Consider the following 22984-nt stretch of genomic DNA (forward strand, 5'->3'; position numbering starts at 1 on the left):
CCTATTGGGCGTAGGGAATCAATTTGACCAATCATCGCGTGGCTTCTAGAGCCTTTGGACCAAATAGTAACTGCTAAATCGGTAGTTTGTTATAATTTCAATGCTTGCTGTTTTCCAGCTTATCACACTCCATGTTGCGACAGGAAGGCTACGTTTTAGAGATAATTCCATAATCTACATTCCTCAATGACTCGGAGCCACAATTTTTAAATATCTATCATGGGAAACTCGAAGTCATGGCCGTTCATAATAGAGAGAGAGAACATAATTTATTTCGCTAACTCACAATAATGGCTCTAGTCTATTGCGTATCAAATTTACTATTATAACTTGGGAAAAGGCCTGAATTAAAAATAGTGCTCGGCACACTCCCCCTCCTCACGGTGTGAAACACGCAAAAAGAAATCTAATCAGGATATGTTACCATAGAGGCATTCTGTATGATTTGGAGAGTCGAATTTCTGGATTGATAGTAGGATCCAATTTGAAGCGGGCCCTCTTCAAAAGAAATCTCTTTAATCATTCCGAAATTCAGCAAAATGTATAACTAATTGAGATTTGTGGCAAGAGTCTTTAAAACTGTGGCAAGAGTCAGGACAAAACAATATGGGCTTGTCCACTTTTTAAGTAGGTACTAAAGATGGACCGAGTATAATAATCTTGAATACTTCAATCACTTTATTGAGTCCCTGGTTATTTTCTTGGCAAACTCTAACAAGGAAAACGTTTAAAAGACATCATAGTTTTAATTGGTTCTATGTTACTCTGCTGTTGTAAAATATGAAGTACGTTGATTATAATAGTAAAGGATGAAACTTTTTCACTCTGCTGAATGTATTGAAATCTAACTATCATTACTATAGAGTTGAGAGTGCAACATATTTTTAACAATATAAAGCAATTCAATAGGCAATACTATTCTACATAGACTACGATTCAAAGATAATAATGGTTGAAACTGCAACACTAGCGAGCCACCGGAGAGCAATGACACATGCTTGATGTACATTCCGTAGCTATGAAAATTTTCTATCCATTATTGTATTCCAGCCGGAAATCTCTACCACTGAATTATATTAAGTGAACTAAAACGGAATTAGTTAAACTGAATAAACCTATGATAAGTTTATAATTGTATTAATCATGGAAGGTAAACTAATAAAGAATAGGGATATCAAAAAAATAATAGGAAATATAAAGCGAATAGGATATAAAATATGAGGCCTTAGACATTATCCTTATTATTTTACAAATGAGAATATATTTTATCTATATGTACTAACTCCTAACTAGGTATTCAAATTTATAATTCTTAATTATGAATGGATGAGTATTAAGCTATTGAAAATGGGTATAGTATAGAATATTATGATAAATCGTCTTATGCTAAATAACTTCTTATTATTATTAGACACCTCACGTACATACATTGTCACATAGGATATTATGACTGTTGATAACTTCAAAAATTGATAATCACCCGATTTGCCAAACAATCAATTATCTACTACCATGAGAAAACCGAACAATCATTTCATTTACCGCGAGTATGCAGCTAATCAATGAAATAAAATTAGACCTAATTCACCTACCTAAATATATTTAAGATTACGAGGTTAATAACATAATTTAATGACTAATCTAGTTGCGCAAGTTATTTACATTCCGGAATTTCTTCTATATACATTATATTATCACGTAACAAAATCTTTGACTAATAAACCCTCCATGAACCCGTAATGAATCCTTCTAACAAATACAGTAAATATCTTTATCATAACTCTTTTTCTATTTTCTCCTTCTCATTCATTAGGAATCATCTTGTTGAGTGTATAGAGACAAGGCTATAGAGTGGTGCCATACTCACAAAAACTTATCCAATTATAACTCATGACAAAAAATCTTGTCTTCAATAGACTGATCTGTTTCCTATTTTTTCCTGATCTGTTTCAGATATTTTTCAACATGACTCAAGCGTGATTTTGCATTCTACATTCATGAGAAAAACACTTTTCATTATAATATTCCAGTAGGAAACCTTTACGACAGAACGCTAGTCAAAACAAAACTATGATCGAGTGCCAGGCTATCGACAATAATAATTCTGTATTTCGCTTCTCACTAGAGTAGTGTAATTATCTCACTGCCTACAACATCAACTGGATAAATTGACTCGACATAGATCATGATTATTATTTATCTCAAACTCAAAGTATGTGACATTTTCTCTAAACACTGGAATAATAATTCTCAAGGCATGATTTAATAATATGAAAGTTCAGCTCTAACTTAGCATTGATGGACTGCTACTGCTTGCCTTCTGATTATCAACATTATTGAATTTACCAAAACATTGATAGACTACTATTATACTATTACTGATTTACAAGTGCACTGACATTTCCAACCTTACTGGAGCCTCACATAATTATTCCTCAACTATAAACTTCATATTTAACTAGATCTCAAAACATCCCAACTTATTCACATGGAAAACTTGATTGCAATTTTACTATTCATCATTAAAAAATTTATCATTCCATTAAAGATTTTCCTATTTTTTTTTATTTATCAATTCTTTTTGACTACTTATCTCTAAAGGGTCTACTACTGTTAATTACCTCAATTTAATTTTCCCAACAAAAATTCTATTTCCTTTTTGACACGAATTTTCCTACAAATTTCTACCTTATATCCCTATTTAAATTTTTAATCAACCTTTCAACTCTCAACTATGGAATAATTTAAACTCATGCTTAACTCAAGAGATTTTCCCTTTTCATTTCAAATTCAACTAGAAGAATTTCACTGTTAATTTTATTTTAATTTAGCCCATTCAGTACTGTTCCAATATTTATTCCTACTTTCACTGATAACCATTTTAACATTACCTAGGTACTCGAAAAAGTTTCTCTGTTATTTTATTTGTATACCTTAACTAATCACTTTAAATATTCATTGTCTAAAACCTTCAATTTTCGTTACCATACCAAATTTCTAAGCAACTTCAAACTCAATAATACCCCTTTTTTTACCAATTTTATTATTACTTGTGTTTTTGCGGCTGACTTTCCTACCAAACATTAACGAACCTTTTGACTGGGCTTCCCTAAACTGCATTACGCTGATTGTTTTCCTTACAATCACTACAAAGACTCACTAAATATTCTAGATTTCGGTTTACGTTATTCTACTGACAAGCCTCATAACTCTCAAATGAACCAGACCGTTTACTAGATACAAAAAAATCTTAGCTCACACCATCTTCAGTGCCTTTCGCTAAAATTATACAATTCCACCATACAAATTTGCAAGGTTAGTCACAGCTAAATTCCTTGATTTGTTACATGGACAGCTTTCGGGCAGTGCTCCATTCTCTCTGGACATGGACCTACACTTTCGCCAATTACCCAAATTCAACAACAACACACATAGGCAGGACATCCCCGTGTCCTCCTCTAAATCTTGAGTCTCAACTAAACAAAAAAAAATCCCCACAGCCTACAGGAAACGTCACCAACACAATGGATCTTTACCCTATCACTACACATGCCTACCGCAAAAATCACACCTAAAAAAAAATATCTCCAATAATAAAACTGATTCACCTTTTCGAGAATAAACATTACTGATAAAGGGACTTAACAACCTCATCTCAATCAACTTATTTTTATACAAATTCCCAAGGATTTGATCATCGTTTCAACTTTAATCTACAATATCTAATTATTTAGTTTAAACATCTCAAGGCCAAAACTACTCATGAACTTTTCAAAACTACATATCAACAATAACTAATAAAACAGTTTCCTATTTATTCTCTGATTACTTTCGATCTACCTAAACTTATCAAAAATAATTTCCTATTTTCCTCGAACATTCTCCCATAATAATTTCCGAATTTTCCTAATTAACTTGGGTTGACCTTTAAAATCTCAATATTCACTTTCACTACTACTATACTATGATGATACTCAAGTACCCGATGCATGAGACCAGAATACGTATGTTGACATCACAATAATTTCTATCATCATTCACAGAATTACAGAATGCAAAAAATTTATTCAGCACTTAGAATCAGTTTTTTTTTCACATATCCTAGTTTCTTCTACTCATTTCTATTCTACCGTTAAACCTTTAATTTATCAATAATCAATTTCAATATAAAGTTTTAGAATACTTTCAACTTGAGCTTCAATGATACCTAACTTTATCTTTAAGCACTTCAAAAGATTTTAATTTTAATGGATTTACTGAATTTAATAACTTCTCTATTTCATCTACAATTATTTAAACTTCAGAAATAATGGAGTAGCAACTATAAATTATTCATTCAACTCCAAACCCAAAAATCCTGACCGTCAAATCGTTCACAGCATGAATTTTCAATTATAGACTCAGAAAAATTGATCTAGTATGATTAGAGTAAGTTATGAAAAATCTAATTTTTTAGAAAATTTGAATTCCAGAGATTTAAATATTTCTAGACAGCAGAGTGGCGCAGTTGTGTGCCTGACCTTTTAAAAGATGATAAAGAAGATAATTTTGAATGAAATTTAGAATTTAGAAATAGGCTGACACATCTAGAAAATACCTGAGTCTATACCTAATTCATGCAGGTGAATGGGCTAGAGTCAAGAAAACTTCAATTAATCTTGCCATGCCTGATTTAATAGGTTTCTACTACAGAATAACACTACAATTTGAAATAATTGAAAAATACAAACAGCTTCAATAAACATTGGCAACTGAAATCGAACAACAGAAACAACAATTTCATGTTACTTTGTTGACATTCTTCATCTGATTTGGGGGCACATTACTATCCCTCATCCCTCATTTAGATAGCAATACGTCACAAAACCAAACAATATAAGTCATAAAATAACAAATTAATTTCAACATGAAATTACTCAAGAAAGAAAAGCCTGTTGAACCCAAATTTCGTCGATAGTAACCCATATAACCCGTTTCATAATAATTTTGAATCCCCACTTTTGATTGACATTCTCGAATGAACCTTTGTTTCACTACACTGCACTTTCGTTGGTCTGTACGTTGCTTTATCGTCGGGGCTACAGTACCTTGTTTTTGGCGGTGAACTTTTACCGGTTGAATTTGGCTTGACGGTGACGTCCTCTTACATCCCTAGACCTGTCGTCTGAACGGGTGTCTTGAAGCGGTGTTACATAAAGTTGCGGAACCAAAGTGGTGGTACATGAAGTTGGTTTGGGGACACACATGAACTGCTGTAAATAAATGTATTACAGCATTAATTTCTAACTCTACCTACAATTCATCAAAAGCTAAAAAAGGAGTTTATTCTGTTATTTAATTTAGATTTTATCTTGACGTTCTGATTTCATTCTCAAAATTTAACAGATTGAATTAAAACGAATTTACTTGCCAGAGTGTCATTAATATACACTGCAACATTTATGAAAACACCCGTAATAAATTAATATAATGCTTTTAGAAAATGAATACTTCATTAATTATGATGTTAACTTTTATATAAATTGATATAATACTCTTAGAAAAGGAATAATTCAGATTGAAATGATGCTAACTTATATGATATTTTTCGTTTGGTTTGCGAAATCAAATATAATTTTTCATATAGTAGCTCGACTAGTATTGTTGGAAACTTGTGTGCTAGCCAACATTTATTTTATCTATTATTTATTATTTATTATTATTATATATTTTATCTATTATTTATGAACTATAGGACGCAATACAAGTGCAAACAATGGGCATTCGCCCAAAACTGCTCAGAACCTTAATTTAAAATGAACAGTCCAGAGTTTATGATTTGATTTACCTACAAATACAAGTCCAAAAACGAGTATCAACTAGAATTATGAATTTATCACAAAACAAAACAAGACACTTTATAACACAATAAAAGAAAAAAATATTGAAAATTTCACTTTAAGGTAAAAATAATGTTTGCCCTATAAGATTCATCTTGTAGATAGTTTTTACCTTTAATTAAATAAAATTAGTAGACACATAGAAAATAATTTGAATTGTATTAAAATTTGAACATTCATGTATCAGGCTCAATATCAGGAATTAACTCATGTACTGGTATGGTAACATTCATTAATATTAATTTCATGGAAAAGAAAAACTTTCTTCTTCGTCTATTAAGATTTCTATCATAAAAATTTACTAAATCATTCGAAAGCCTTAATGACATAAGAAAACAGAGTCTGAAAAATATAAAATTATAAAATGTCATAAACTCAATATGAACATAATCTTAAAAATTTCATTCCAATTTAAAGGCTATCTTCCTGACTTTCAGCAATACTCTACGATAATATATCTCCAGAAACAATAACTCAAATGTAACGTAACTGAAAACTTTCTATACTTCTTTAGAAAAAATTTATAATTATCTTCCATCACTAATAAAATCAAAAGGATTATTCTCAATCAATATTATTAACTTGAATAATAACAGGCTTTGTTAATACAATACTCTTATGGAAGTTTCAATCAATTAAATTCCCTAAATTATATTTTAACCTAATTTTACATACCTTAGCGGTTATTTGAAAAAAACAATTATTTGTACATGATGAAGAAACACAATTAAACTTTTCAGGACATGGCACTACTAGAAAATTTAAACTTTAAAAAAGATAAAACTAGCTCCTACATTAACTAATGATATAAACTTGTAAACCTGCCCAAAAAGGTCGAAACATAATGACTACATCTTTACTCTCGTAGTGCTCCTAGCAAAGTGTCCTCCTAAACGTAATGTGGTCTCTCGGCTGGGGAATCGCCCTACTACTGTATTTAGAAACAGGTCTCCTATTGGGCGAAGGGAATCAATTTGACCAATCATCGCGTGGCTTCTAGAGCCTTTGGACCAAATAGTAACTGCAAAATCAGTAGTTTGTTATTATTTCAATGCTTGCTGTTTTCCAGCTTATCGCACTCCATGTTGCGACAGGAAGGCTACGTTTTAGAGATAATTCCATAATCTACATTCCTCGACTACTCAGAGCCACAATTTTTAAAATATCTATCATGGGAAACTCGAAGTCATGGCCGTTCATAACCCTTCGTCGGGCGCAATAGGCCTGACAGGCACAGCAGATTTGTTTTAGTTTCTCTTGATGCCACTAGGGTGCGTACATCGCTAGTCTCCAGGATACTCGCGTCAATTTTGAAGGTGTTGAAGATTCCTCATACCAGTAGCCGTTCTGATTGTGTGTTGAGGAGATCTGTCTATCTTGGCTTCTCAGGCCAGTTGCGCCTGAACTCGTCCATTTTTTGAAGGTATGTTTTTTGTTTCATTATTCATTTAGTCAGTTTAATTTGATCATTTTATAAACATAATTATCAAATTTGTGTCTGTTTTACAAAAATATATATATGTTTTTTCAGGTTGGCTTCTCAGGCCAGTTGCGCCTGAACTCGTTCACTTTTGGTCAAATGTATATTTTGTATGATTATTTACTCAGTCAGTTTACTTTGATTGTTATATAAAAATAATTTAGCAGTTATGGAAAAGTAATTTAGTAATTTAGCAGTTATACAAATAAGCTATTATAAAAATAATTTTGTTTGTTTTGGTTTCAGTTTTACTGGAAAAATGGCTCGAGAAACGTATGATACGACCAATCAGAAAAATATTGAAGAGCTACGACGTTTCCTTGAGGATGATGATGATGAAGACCCAGCGGCCAATGAGGATTTGGGAGAAGAAAGTGACATCGATTCACAAGATGAAGTGGAGGAACAACAAGGTGATTCCGATACAGAGCAGGATTGTGATAAGTTTAGTGATGATGAAGATACTACGAGTGAAGAAACAGATGAGACATTTTTTTTGGGCAAAGACAAGAAGACTAAGTGGTTGAAAAAGTCACCTGGAAGCACTTTTCGTCGGGTACAATCTCAAAATATTGTAACTCATCTTCCTGGTGTAAAAGGTAATGCAAGAAATGCTAAATCTGCTTTTGAATGTTGGAGCAATTTATTTACTGACGACATCCTTGACACAATTGTAACATGTACAAACCAATACATGAACTCTATCAAGGACCAATTCTCTAGAGAACGAGACATCAAGCCTACTGATGTTATTGAATTGAAGGCTTACATTGGTTTGTTGTACCTAGCTGGGGCATACAAAGCAAATCGGCAATGTCTAGAAGAACTTTGGGGAGCTGAGGGTGATGGTGTAGAGAAATTTAGTCTTGTAATGAATCTGAAGCGATTCAAGACTCTAACACGTTGCCTCCGTTTTGATGACCGGACAAATCGAGCTGATCGAAAAAAATATGACCGTCTAGCTCCTGTTAGGGAGGTATTTGAAAAGTTTGTGGAGAATTGTCAGAAGAGCTATTGTGTTGGGGAGAACGTGACTCTTGATGAAATGCTTCCTGGTTTTCGAGGTAGATGTAGCTTCAAGCAGTACATACCATCTAAGCCAAACAAGTATGGAATAAAAGTGTATGCTCTCGTAGATGCCAGAATGACGTACACTATGAAGATGGAAATATATGCTGGTAAACAACCAGCAGGTCCATATTGTTTGAGCAATAAACCAACTGATGTAGTGAGACGAATGGTTGAACCAATTGTTGGAACAGGTCGGAACATAACAGCCGACAATTGGTTCACTGATGTTGACTTGGTTGATGAACTGAGAAAAAAGAAACTGTCCTACGTTGGCACTGTGAGAAAAAATAAATCAGCGTTGCCACCAGATTTTGTGAATGTGAAAGGAAGAAAACAATATAGCAGTATGTTTGCATTCAATGATGGCAAAGTTCTGGTTTCCTACATCCCTCGTGAAAGGAAAAATGTCATTCTTCTATCCTCCCTTCATAATGACTCAACAATTGACCCTGATTCTGGAGAGCGGAAGAAGCCTGAGATTATAACTTTTTATAATCAGACAAAAAGTGGTGTCGATACTGCAGATCAAATGTGCATGACATACAGTGTAAGCCGGAACACCAAGCGCTGGCCAATGGTCATTTTTTTTGCAATGCTGAATGTGGGTGGTATCAATTCACAAGTTATCTACATGTGCAATGAACTACAACCCCTGCGCAGAAGAATGTATCTGAAAAAACTGGCGAATGAACTGGTTTATGGAGAGCTACAGAGAAGAAGTATGAAGACAACTGGAATTCCCAGCAGCCTACAAGTTCGTCTGAAGAGATATCGACCCAGTGCTGATGATGATCGAGAGAAGTCGCCCACGCAAGAACCTCCCAAGAGGCGTAAATGCATCACTTGTGCTGCGGAAACTGGCCACAGAAGGCTGTCGAATTACGAATGTCATGATTGCCATGAGGCGATTTGCCTATCTCATGCCAATATGGTATGCCAAGGCTGCACTACAACCCGCCAACAAATTGTTGAATCAGAGAGTGAATCTGACTAAAAAAATACAAGTTTCAACTTATATTTATAATAGTTCATTATTTTTTATTTGTATTTACAACAGTTTATAAAATCTAGTTTTAGTTATTTCGGTATAAATCTAATTGCAGTGTTGATTGAGTCATTTTTCACAAAACTTGTAAGTCAATATTTTTCAGTCACATTCACTCGCAAAAACTGAACTGAGATTTGATAAAAAAAAACTCTTATTAAGATTAAAACAAATCAATAAAATTTACTATGGTTATTATATTTGTCTGTAAATAAGTAATCAATTATCTGAATGATAAAGTAGTTTGTAAGTCAATATTTTTCAGTCACATTCACTCGCAAAAACTGAACTGAGATTTGATAAAAAACTCTTATTAAGATTGAAATAAACCAATAAAATTTACTATAGTTGTTATATTTGTCTTTAAATAAGTAATCAATTATCTGAATAATAAAGTAGTTTGTGAAAAAGTTCCATATAATGTGTCTTTTTTTGAATTTACATGGCATTTTATGATAAGCGCCTGTCAGGCACATTGCGCCCGAACTCGGGAGGCTCGACATTGCACCTGACGGAGGGAATCAATTTGACCAATCATCGCGTGGCTTCTAGAGCCTTTGGACCAAATAGTAACTGCAAAATCAGTAGTTTGTTATTATTTCAATGCTTGCTGTTTTCCAGCTTATCGCACTCCATGTTGCGACAGGAAGGCTACGTTTTAGAGATAATTCCATAATCTACATTCCTCGACTACTCAGAGCCACAATTTTTAAATATCTATCATGGGAAACTCGAAGTCATGGCCGTTCATAATAGAGAGAGAGAAAATAAAATATTTCGCTAACTCACATTAATGGCTCTAGTCTATTGCATATAAAATTTACTATTATAACTTTGGAAAAGGCCTGAATTAAAAATAGTGCTTGGCACAATATGTATTTATCTATCTAGTATAATTAAATAGGTATTTAAACTATCAATAAATGATCATTTCTATAACTTGATAAGAATTATTTTGTAGTTTTGATACCGAACAATAGAATACAATGATACAATCATAACCTCATTAACATTGTATGATTTACACTGAACTCCATACTAACTGGAATGGACTAGCAACACAAAGAAAGTGAGGCAACTGGTAAAGATAGGCAACCCGCATTGCTGTGGGATTCGTCGTTTTGTAACACATTGGCTCTTATGGGAAAATGCATTGCACAGTTTCAATTTCTATTTTATTTCTATATTGTATGTCTTATTCCATGGAAGCGTTATTTTTCCTTTATTGAGCAGCTCATTGTTAACTTTTTGAGAGCAAAAATAATGAAATAGGTTGAATATGAATACCTAATGAAAAGAATTTTTTTATTTGTGACTGTGGTAGTTTTAGTATTGTCAACTTTTCACAAGCAAGGGAATAACTTTGGGCCAGATTTCAGAGAAGCGTATCATTTATTAATTTTTATTTATTTAACAAGGACAAATATAAACTGTCATGAAATGATTGGGAATGAAAAAACAGGTTCATAGTCCTTATTATTCCAATCCCGAATTTTGTTCGTACACAGTCCAAAGGAGGGCTGTGTTTAATTGAAACTATTAAACACAATCTTATGTTTATTTTGATAGGATATACTATTGTTTTTTGGATTATATGATTTATTGTTATTGTTAAAGGAAAGATTTATGATTTATTGTTGAAGGAAATATCTCAATTTAATAATATGGGCCTACTTACAGCAGGCTATGAATGTAGAATATTATTTATGTATGAATATTATGCATTGGTGTAATTTCAAATCATATAAGAGTGGGAGTTTCAGAAATGAAGCAAATAACGAAGAAACATTTTATTATATTATATGATTATGATAAGCAAACAGTAAAATATGCTTCATAATTACCATAGTAAAATGAACAATTTGAAATTAAAAGGTTTCAAAAATTAATTACAATTCAGCTGATAACAATCTCATATTTTTTACAATAAAAGTAGGTGAATAAAATGAATTATTATGTGGACTCATGATGATTTAATAACACAGGATTATTGAATATGTAATGATAGCAATATACTAGGTATTCTGATAACATTTCAAATCATGTAAGTGTGGGAGTTTCAGAAATGATGCAAAGAAATCTATGAAGAAACATTTATATTAATTGTATTATAATTATGACCATATGATAAGCAAACAGTAAAATATGCTCAATAATTACTATAATATTGTAAATTGAACGATTATTTATTTGAAACGGAAAGGTTTCAAAAATTAATCACAATTCAGCTGATAGCAATATCATATTTTTCAAAATAAAAGTAGGTACCTGAAATAAATTATGTCATCTCTTGATGATAACACAGAATTATTAATCATTTGTATTTATTCTTTTTTGAATAAGGATTAATTTGTTCTTCAACTATGTTTTTTTTATTTTAGATGCTATAAAGTAGGCCTAAATTTTCAATTAGCATAGAAACTATCACCGTATAGCCTACTAGGAATATATAACCAAATTTGTTGTTTTATTTTTGGTCAAATAAACTGATCAATATAGAAAAAAGTATTGGAAATGTATGTAGAACAAAAAGGTTTCTTCAAATTAATTAATAGACTAAAAATGTTTGACTTACTTGTGAAATGGTATTTCATTTCCTTTAACATGCCCATTCTTGCATCCAAATGCAACACAATACATCACCATTTCTCGGTCGTATTTTTATTTAATTCTACGCATTTCACGACAAATACATCACAATATTAAAGAGAAAAGGTTGTGATCTAATACTGATAGCCCTAATACTCATTCAAATCCGTTTTTCAACTTTAAAAATGGAAAATCGTACTCAAGAGCTGCAACAACCTGTTTAAATGTATGAGTACGAGAGAGAAGGGAATCCCACACGGTAGGCATGTCTCACTCACTCCGCCTTACACACTTTTGGCTGTAGCTTAGCATTGGACAGCCCGTTCCAGTTAGTATAGAGTTCACTGATGATTTATAGTAGCATAACCTTAAAATTTTGCTTTCAAAATTGCCAACTTAACATTTTTTTTTTTTTTTTTTGGTGTGGCGAAAAATAGCGTTCGCAACACGGGCAACAATTTTTTACTGGCTCTCGACCGCTTCAAGTTCTCGACTTCGTCTCGAACTTGAAAACCGCGATCTCGAGCCGGAAAACGTACATTTTCGACCCTAGGTGCGAAATATACTATTGTTTACAATGTCGTCCGAGTGGTTTGTCGTCCGAGTGGGTACCCACCCTATTTTTCATTTAATGTATTCAAATGTAATTATAATTGGGATTGGGATAATACAAAAATATACTTTTTGGTTAGTGATATCTATTACATTGTGACAATTTGGTTTCTCAATAATTCTCATCGTGAGGTGAGTTTAATGTGGACTAAGTTACTAAAGTTGAAAATATTTTGAAATAGCAAATTTAATTTATTTATAATAGGCTAACAACTTTCATTAATTTATTTGTTCTATCATTAGAATGCTTGAATAATATTAGAAGTATGGGGTACTGAATAGGCTAAATATATTTAGACCTTATTCCCTATTGTGAGATATCTATGAGTTTCATCTTCTTACTGTAGTTATAGGTTACTGCATCATTCATTCAATAAATAAAAAAAAGGATTCGCTAACATAAGTGATTTACATGTAGGCCTACTGCAGTCAGGCTACTTGTTGGAAAATCCATTTAGAGAAATGATTCAAGATTAAGCTTGGAGTGGTTTAGTCAAATGTGGATTGTTTTATAAAATAAGTTTTTCAGTGTTTTATAAAAAGTTTTCCACTAACGAAATTATAAACTGAATGAAATTCAACCAGACTCACTGAAGCCCTAGAGCTGATTGGATTGGTTGTTTGAAGATAATTTATATACTCAGACTACTGTAGTTTGTAACATCATAGAGAAACAATAGCATAAAAAACATCTCATGGTGTTTAATTTAATGATATAGTATAGGGCGTTTATGTTTTAAATTTCACTGTTAACTCAAGCCGCTAATATTCCTATGGTATTTTTTCTTTATTGTAACTCAATATAAATATAATAACTCTGGTACTGTGAGGTCCACTTAATGGCAGCATTTGATTAACATTGGTGTTGCTATTCTTGTCTATCATTTGACAAATCAAATAGCTTTTGTTGTATTCATGGGTTTACACAATTATAAGACCAACTTAAATACACTGTTATTTTATTGTATAAACTAAATGATATTTAAAAAATAATCTTAGTTCACCAAAATCACTTCTCATCTCTAACTCCGTCTCTGTCTGTCTGGCCACACTGCTGCCAACATCAATTGAACAACATTATTTTACATTCAACTTTATTATCTAATAATTAAATTATTATTTAAATAATTATTATCAACACTTCCCCCTTAGACTTAGCTTCTAAGTTCTTCAAATATATGTTAACTAATTTTTAACTAATACATTTATTTAATCACAACAGATTTATTTTATTACAAAGCCACAACAACATTTAATTATAAAATGTTTCAAAAACAATGTATTTATTTTATTAAGTTATTAACGGCATCAAAACAACCTGTTTATTTTATTACAATGATACAATAAGTTTACTATCCATAGCTTATACATATTGGCTTTGACTCACTCCAGGGTATCTTAACACTAAACATTTTAAACTCAAACATCTTATTTAAAAATATTAAACCCGTTGGAAACATCAATAAATATTTATAAATCCAACCTCTGAGGCTTGCAAATTTTTGTCTCCCAATTCTAGATACCTGACCTTTATTAAACGGCAATTCTGTATCCTCTCCCAGCATATTCTCTTTTAATCTATTATCAACCAGATCCCTCTCCTCTCTATCATCTGAACCATCTCTTACTCCAGTATCAACTATTCTTCTTATATTATGGTGAAAATCCAATAGATGATTTGAACGGGCTCGAATATGAAAACTGTTTCTCCTGAACTCACTACCAGTACAGTCTTACAACATCACAGACCTAGGGTGATTTGTGTACCCTATAATTACACCTGGCACCCAAACTCTCTTGTGTACATTGTACACATACACGGGGTCATGCAATTTATACAGAACAGTAGGTCTAGCATTCTTATCATACTGCTGAGCAGCAATTTCTTGTTTAGCATTAATCAAACTACTAACCTTATCTCTGTCACAAATAGTTGGAATTAATAGCTTAGTAGCCATTGGAAGTTTAGTGTGTAATCTCCATGACATTAGCAGCTGAGCTGGTGAATAATCGCCTATTACTGGGGTATTATGCATCTCAAGAAGAGCAAGTTCAAAATCCTTATTATCCTCCACCGATTTTTTAATCATTTTTTTAATAGTCTGTATAGTTCGTTCCACCTGACCATTTGACCTAGGATAGTGAGGGCTACTATTGATCACTTCAAAGTTCCATTCTAATGCAAATTGTTTAAATTGATATGATCCAAAAGGGTTGTTATCTGCGACTACTGTGGTGGGTATACCATGGATGGAACAAATTTTTTAAAATTCATTAATAACCTCTGACGTTGTTTTTTATTTAAGACAGAGGCACTCAGCCCATTTAGTGAAATAATCAACAACAATTAGATATACCTTATCTTGATATTCGGCAATATCCATACCCACTTTGTAAAATGGCAAATCTGGAATTTCATGTGACTGTGAAAAATCTTTGACATTGGCATTCATGTATTTCTGACATAAGCTACAATTCTACATTTTCAATGTCTACTGACATACCTGGCCAATACAAGATTTGCCTGGCTCGTGATTTGGTTCTCTCACAGCCCAAATGAACTTCATGAAGTAACTTCAACATTGACCGTCTAAGGTCAGAGGGCACAACTACTTTGTCATTTAAAAATAGCAACTCATCATGTACATATAAATCATTGCGTTTACTAAAATACACTTTAGCACTTTCTGGCACAAATTTTCTATGATTTGGCCACCCACTTTTATAGTAACTAACTCTTAACTAGTTTCAGAGCTGGATCATTTTCAGTACTAAACCTAAATTCAACTTTCTTACTATCAGATATAGGCAATTCACTAAGTATGACCTTCTCAACTGAACTTACATTAGTCTCACATTCCCTAGAGCTGGAATCAGCGATGTTACGTGATAACAAATCTGCAATAACTATATTTTTTCCTGGGCTGTATTTTATTACAATATCATACTTGATTAGCTTGAGTTTCAGTCTCTGCAATCTTGGTGACAAAATTTTGTGGATAGGTTTCCTCATAATGGATTCTAACGGTTTTGAGTCATTAAGGACTGTGAATTTATGTCCATACAGCAAGTGATGAAATTTTGTGACAGCAAAAACAATACTCAGCAATTCTTTTTCAACCTGAGCATATTGTTGTTCTGTGTAACTCAAACTACGTGAAGCAAACGAAACTGGCCTCCCCTCCTGTAGTAGACAGCAACGTAATCCATCCTTACTAGCATCTGCATGAACCTCAATAGTCTTATTACCATCAAATGTTGCCAAAACAGGTGCTGAAGTCACTGCTTCTTTTAATTTATTTACACAATCTGAGTGAATTGGCATCCAGCACCAATTGGACTCCTTTTTAAGAAGCTCACGCAAAGGACCAGTCATATCAGACATATTTGGTGTGAACTCACGAAAATAATTGAATAAGCCTAACATTGATTGCAATTCTTTTTTATTAGTAGGATCTGACAACTTGCATACAGCTTTGATATTATCTTTATCAATTTGGAGCCCCTCAGAGCTAAACCTAAGTCCAAGAAAACTAACCTCACTCAGTTTATATTGAACCTTTGCTGGATTAAATTTTACATTATTCCTTCTGGCCCTATTTAATACTTCTTCCAGAATTTTATCATGTGATTCTTTTGACTCAGCCGCTATCAGAATGTCATCAAAATATACAGTTACACCATCTATGTCAGGGAAAATTTGATAATTGAGCTTCTGAAAAAGCTGAGGGGCTATTTTAATACCGAAAGGAAGCCTTACGAATCGGTAACAGCCAAATGGTGAGCTGAATGTACTGAAGTGACTTGAATCATCATCAAGTGACACATGCCAGAAACCATTTTTTATATCAACAACACTGAAGTATTTCTTACCACTTAACATAGCTTTAATTTCTTCAACAGTTTGAATTAGAAATGGCTCAGATATCAGTGCTGAGTTGAGGGACTGAGGGTCTAAACAAAGCCTGAATGTTTTATCACTTTTTTCATCCATTACTAAATTACTTACCCAATTACGAGGCTTATCAACCTTTTCAATTACTACCATTTCAACCAGCTCATACAAAGTGCCTTTTAATTTAGGCAACATTGAATATGGTATACTGTTCGAGGTGGTTTAATTACTGGTTCCACAGTTGGATCCACTTTTAATTTGTGCTCACCCATAAAGCAACCCAAACCTGTAAAAACATCTTTATTGCTCTGTATGAATCTGTCTTTTGATACTTCAATACTGTCAATCCGTTTGATAAGACCTAACTGAATACAAGTATTCAAAGCTAGTATGGGTATACACCTAGCCGACTCTACTATAACAAAATCATCTTTTATACTAACCCCATTAATGGTGCAAGTAAGGGTGATAACACCAACAGTATTGATTTTAAAACCTCCATATGAAACAAGTTTGATATTTGATTTTACAACAAAATCCATTAAGTGAGAATCAATTTCCCTGAGCACACTCAGTGGCAAAATGTTAATTTCTGCACCAGTATCAAGTTTTAAGTTTACTTTATAACCATTTATTAATACTTCTTTAAACCATGCCAGCTCCTTTTGATCAAGCTTATCATTATTTCTTTGCTTATCAACTGTTTAAATTCTCAGTTCACTGATAACAGATGCAGCTCTAGGCTTATTTTCGAAACACCCTACTGAAAAATGATTCATTTTATTACAAACAAAACATTTCTTTCCAAAGGCTGGACACTGAGCCGGTAAGTGACTAGTATTACATTTTTTACATAAATACATATTAGACTATTACATTGATTTTCCTGTTTCTCACTAGGCTACTAGCTCTATTATACTCCAACCTTTCAGCTCCTGTTGATTTCCCTTCAGCCGAAAATTTCCTCCTGGGTTGAAATGTCTTGACTTGATGAACGACATCCTCCTTTTTCACTGAAGTAAGTGGAGTAGAACTATCCTGGCGGGTTGTTGAGCCATACTCAAAAGTCGGCAGTCTTTTGTCCTGGGAAATGATACGGTACTAACGTGTTCCCGACTAGATTCCACTAATTGACAAAACCGAATTGCATCTTGTAGCTTGATATTAACCTCTCTCAACAGTCAATCTCTCTCCTGTGTTGTTGAATCTTCAATGCCCATTACAATGCGATCACGAATTAGATTGTCCTCTTCAACCCCAAAGTGACAGTAATTAGCAAGCTTACGAAGATCAGTAAGAAATGTATTAAATGGTTCACCTGGAGCCTGAGACCTCTTATAAAACAAATACCGGCGGTACACTACGTTTGGTGTTGGAGAAAAATGTTTATCAAAAGCATCAATCAAATCCTGTAGTTTTACTTTATCAACATCGCCAATCTTGAACAGATAGGGCATCCGAGCCTATCACATTCAAAAACTGGGCCACTTTTATAGCATCTGATTTTTCCCCAGCCTCCGTTGCCGTTAAAAATAACTGGAATTGATTTTTAAAAAGGGTCCAGTCACTGGAAATATTATCCGAGTGAATGTTGAGTGGTCCCGGAGGTTTAAAACTCATGTTGGAAGACACTTAACCTTAACGTTCATGAACTACACTATTATCGCCGATTATTTTACCGTTTCGACTGCACCATGTTGTATTCACGGGTTTACACAATTATAAGACCAACTTAAATACACTGTTATTTTATTGTATAAACTTAATGATGTTTTACATAATAATCTTAGTTCACCAAAAGCACTTCTCATCTCTAACTCCGTCTCTGTCTGTCTGGCCACACTGCTGCCAACATCAATTAAACAACATTATTTTACATTCAACTTTATTATCTAATAATTTAATTATTTAAATAATTATTATCAACAGCTTTGGAAATTGAAATAAGTTTAGCGCTACCCTTATGTTGCTTTACATGATTGTTTTTTTACAATGTGAAAATATAATTAATTGGACCTTACAAAAACATTTAATTTAAATCATGAAAATGTATGAATTACTAATTGAATAATATATTTTCTTGACAAATAATATATTATTTATTATTATTAAATAGAATGAACATTCAATATTAGGTTACATCAGATATGTTATTCCGAATCAGCTATTCACTATTTTAGGAGCCAGTGGCAATACAGGAAATCGGCAACGCTGTTGTCCTATCTTTTCTACTGGCATTATAACATTGACCTAACTATAAGCCTATTTGAATGAATGAATTCATTTGCCAAAAACAAGATACAAACATAAAAATTGAGGAAATGTTAATCTATTTAATTATAAATTATAACAAAATGATATCCTTATTCATGATAATAATATTGATAAATTAAGATTAAATTTATGCTCACATGCATGAGTACAGTAGGTGAGGCAAAAACACCGGCAGAAGGAAGATTCCTTGTGCGCCAGTGTGAGTCGTAAAATCAGCTGTAATTAACCTGTACATAAGTATCGCTGTATTTATTTACCCTCTTTGAATGAGTAGTTTTAATTTGATCGCCAACTTTTTTCATGCCAATGTTAAATTTAATATTATACAAAAGTTTCCCTTATAAATTAACTTGAACTTATTATTTCTATTTTACAGTGCCAAACTGATCAATTGCATCCTAATGGAACGTTCAAGATGTGATTCAGTAACTGATACGGTAGTTGCAATTATTATTAGTTTTGACCAAGTAAGTGAACAATTCACCATGAAATGGTATTTTTGCTTTTGCTCTAAATCAGTATGGGCTGGGACACACAGAGAACAATCTGTGGGAAGCGGTCAGAGTGGCCTTCATCTATATTTTAGAAATTCATATCCATAACCTAGCTGCTAAGACCACTCTGATTCCTGTCCGCAGATCGCTGTGTGTGTGTCCAAGCCAAAAAGTCACTCATACACACACACATACAGACCAATACCCGAAAACCTCTTTTTTGGTTATACCTCGAAACGTATAGAAATTTACAAATTGGGGTACCTTAATTTTTTTCGGATAGCAATGAAAGTAAAACCCACTTTTTTGGACTCTGGGGACCTTGAAACGTATAGAAATTGGGCTACCTTATTTTTTTCGGAAAAAAATACTTTCCTTACCTATGGTAATAGGGCAAGGAAAGTAAAAAAAAATTGGTAGCAATTGTGTTTTTTAAATGTCACACATTCAAGAGCGGATATCTCAAAAACTAGAGGATATATAAAAAAAGTTATAGAATGAATATTGTAGGAGATTATGTAAGTTTTAATTTGTTATATAACAGTTAAGTCCTTAAGATACATAGTTTTTGAGTTTTATGCGAGAAACCAAAAAATGGTACCTTTAAACCACCCCCACCCCCTTAGCACAGGGGTGGGGACTTTTAATATTACCTCCTTATTACCCTCAACAGATCTGCGGGGTCAAAAATTGTCTTCCAAACATTTCCCTCTATACCCTTTTTTGAGCATTCATTGCCTGGACTAAATGTCAACCAGGGGTTGGGTGACTTTGTCTAACTTTGAAAAATATATGCAAAAAAGTTAATTTTCATGATTTATACAAAGTAAAACCAAATGTCAACCTTTAAAATGGATAATTGAATTAAAAACAAATGAAAACCACTTCAAAAAATTACAAGTTATTTATTGAAATTTTTTTTCAATTTTTTATGTTTCGGCTGCCTAAAATTTTTTGTAATGTCGGGGCATGTTGGCTCCAGCTTCAGAATAAGCAAAAAATGAATATTGAGAACACATTAATTTCAAGCAAGGTGAATAATTATGTTTTATTAGGTAGAATACATTATATTTATCATACATTGAATTGTATTTGCATAATATATCCTGCATAATAACACAATTTTTATACTGGGACAAAGTCACCATAATTTTAACCTGAAATGACTTTCTAAATGATCACTATGTATACCAATTAAAATATAATAAAAAAAAAATGAAATGTACTCGCCGATATTATAAGTCTTTTAGAAATAAGTTTTCTAATAGGCTACGTTTTCAGTCAACAAAATCACAAGATGAAGCAAGAAGCTAGGTTTTATGTCGATAATTCAAGTAATATATCGAGATTCGACAAGATATCAATTGTAAAAACTAGATAATGATCAGGGCTACGGATATAAATGTTAAACATCGATTTTGGATAACAGATATCGGAGATAAAACGATTTGAATCTTTTTCCGCGACATGGGTCAAAGTCACCCCGGTTGACGGTATTTTACAAAGGCGACTTTCTAGAAGTATTTTAAGCCTAGGTGATGGAAAATGATACAATATAAGTAGAGTTATAATAAATGAGGTTATGTAGTTCTTTTTTATTATTGTATTGACTTTTTAAACAAACAAAATTATTGTATTGACTTTTTGACTTATTAAACAAAATATTAATTGCTATGGATTCACAAAAAAGCTTGTAGTGCACCCAATAAAACACAGAAAGTGAGATAGGCTAAGGGGCTAAGCTATCAATCTGTGATAATAGGAAAACAGCTACCGGTACCGTATAGGAAAACTTTATTTTCAATAAGAAAACATAGCAAATCAAGTATAGGTGCATCAGTACCTAGGTTTACTTATTGCAAATGTTAATTAATTTCATTAGATTATTGGAACACTTCAAATCTTATTTTATAGCTTTTATAAAGTTTCTAGTTTTTAATGCTCCCGAAGAACTGGCATTACTGGCAAGGGCTGAAGAAGTAAATAAACCATTCACAAAACTTAAGTACATCTAGTTTTAATAGGTTGATATTAAAAGAAAACTCACTTGGTATGTTTTTGATATTCCATTAGCTTCATTAACTTGAGCCATTCGTTCACCACAGAAAACTCAAAATATAAGGTACGATATAGGCAGTACCTAGTAAGGATCTTACGCATCTTACGGATCTTAATGTTTTCTCATTCATTGTATGTTGCAAATTTGAAGATTAAAGCATTATTTCTATTCTATTCTATTCTATTCTGTTGTGACTTACTTGAATAAATAAATTTTGAAATTTTGAGAAATTTTGAAAAAGTAATTGCATGCGCGATAGGAGAAAATCCGTCAAAAACCAGTACATTTTTGTCCATATTACCAAATAACAAGTGTTAAAATATATCATTGATCCTATTTGGACTGCCTGGCAAGACTTTGAAGCTGAGAAATGCTGTTAATCTTGATTGCTCTAACCTGCTCGTTCTTCCTGATAAGAATTTTATTGTTTGATACCCACACGAACTTGTAATCATGATTTTTACAAAACTGTTTGGCCTCAAACAAAAGTTTTCGGTATGTTGGAGAAAGATTATCCACAATATAAACAGGTCCGTCCGGTAGATTCTTATTAATTCATTGAGTCCGAAAGCCTCCTTGTGCCTTTGTTTTCCCATGCATCTCTTTGTATTTCTTCATCCAAATCTGCTTTGTAATTCTCGAGTTGAAGGAAACTATAATTAATGGTATTTTCTCTTTTGATGACGGCAAACGGTGAGCGAAATTTATTCCAGATATATAGTAATCTATATTCAAAACATTTGAAGTCTGTTTTATTATTTCGAACACATCCTCATTAGCAGTAGATTGTATACCCTGTATTTCGATATTATTAGCTCTTGAATATTGCTGCAGTTCATTCAGCTCAGTCTCCAAGTCACTGATATTTGATTTCAAAATCGTATTTTCCTTTTGAAGTGCACTTTCATCCCTCTTCATCTCCTCTACCGTCTTAGAAAAATCGTCAATCTTGGCTGAGAAGAATTCTATGGACTTACGTAGCTCCGATACACTTTCATTGGTTTTCTTATGCTCCGAAGTTATTATCAAAAGTTCCTGGCTGATAGTTTGCCGCTCTTCATTTAATAAGTCGTTTCTTTTCATAAGTCATTCGAAATTTGAGGAGATTAATTGTCGGGCATTTTTGATTCACTAAATTTATAATTTGGACACTTCCAACGTTTCAAAGACTCCTTGGACAGTTTCTTGAAGTTCACCTCCTTCAATTTAATGCACGCAAAGTGAAAGTGGTAGACAAGTAGACTGATTCCTGCAAAGTTTATTAGTCAAGTCACTATATACATTGGTGCATGCAATTTATATTGTAGTTCTGATTTTTAATATATTATTTGGGTACATAAGAGAAGTCCAGAACAAATTTCTTCATGCAAAATTTCCTTGTGCTAGATACAGGTGACCCAAAAACCTCGTATTTTCGGCTCATTTTCCAGTTTTCAGCTATTTCTGCCAAATCTAGTAATCGGACAGAAACATTTGCTCTCATATTTTTTAAAATTTTAAAATGATGAATGAAATGAGATCATTCGGAACTCTCTATCTCCAATGAGTACTGAGTTATGATTTTTCAGAAATGAGTGAAATTTTAA

General features: G+C 32.7%; 2 protein-coding genes across 2 annotated transcripts; both read left to right on the plus strand.

The window, feature by feature from the left end:
* The first annotated feature begins 7028 nt into the window (after positions 1-7028).
* LOC120354619 (piggyBac transposable element-derived protein 4-like) lies at positions 7029-8588 on the plus strand. The gene is made up of 3 exons (XM_039441982.1): positions 7029-7302; positions 7606-8537; positions 8569-8588. The coding sequence occupies exons 2-3, from the start codon at positions 7619-7621 to the stop codon at positions 8586-8588; spliced, it is 939 nt and encodes a 312-aa protein (XP_039297916.1). The 5' UTR covers positions 7029-7302; positions 7606-7618.
* Positions 8570-9964, plus strand: LOC120355045 (piggyBac transposable element-derived protein 4-like). The gene has a single exon (XM_039443309.1). The coding sequence runs from the start codon at positions 8597-8599 to the stop codon at positions 9422-9424; it is 828 nt and encodes a 275-aa protein (XP_039299243.1). The 5' UTR covers positions 8570-8596; the 3' UTR covers positions 9425-9964.
* The last annotated feature ends 13020 nt before the right edge of the window (positions 9965-22984 follow it).

This window comes from Nilaparvata lugens, chromosome X (genome assembly GCF_014356525.2).
Source record: "Nilaparvata lugens isolate BPH chromosome X, ASM1435652v1, whole genome shotgun sequence".
Taxonomy (NCBI): Eukaryota; Metazoa; Arthropoda; class Insecta; order Hemiptera; family Delphacidae; genus Nilaparvata; species Nilaparvata lugens.

Excerpts from the sequence above, each read along its gene's own strand:
- LOC120354619 (XM_039441982.1), top strand. The coding sequence starts at position 7,619 with ATGGCTCGAGAAACGTATGATACGACCAATCAGAAAAATATTGAAGAG. Across the intron at positions 8,538-8,568 it reads GAAGATGGAAATATATGCTG|CAATAAACCAACTGATGTAG; the intron begins GTAAACAACCAG and ends ATATTGTTTGAG.
- LOC120355045 (XM_039443309.1), top strand. The coding sequence starts at position 8,597 with ATGGTTGAACCAATTGTTGGAACAGGTCGGAACATAACAGCCGACAAT.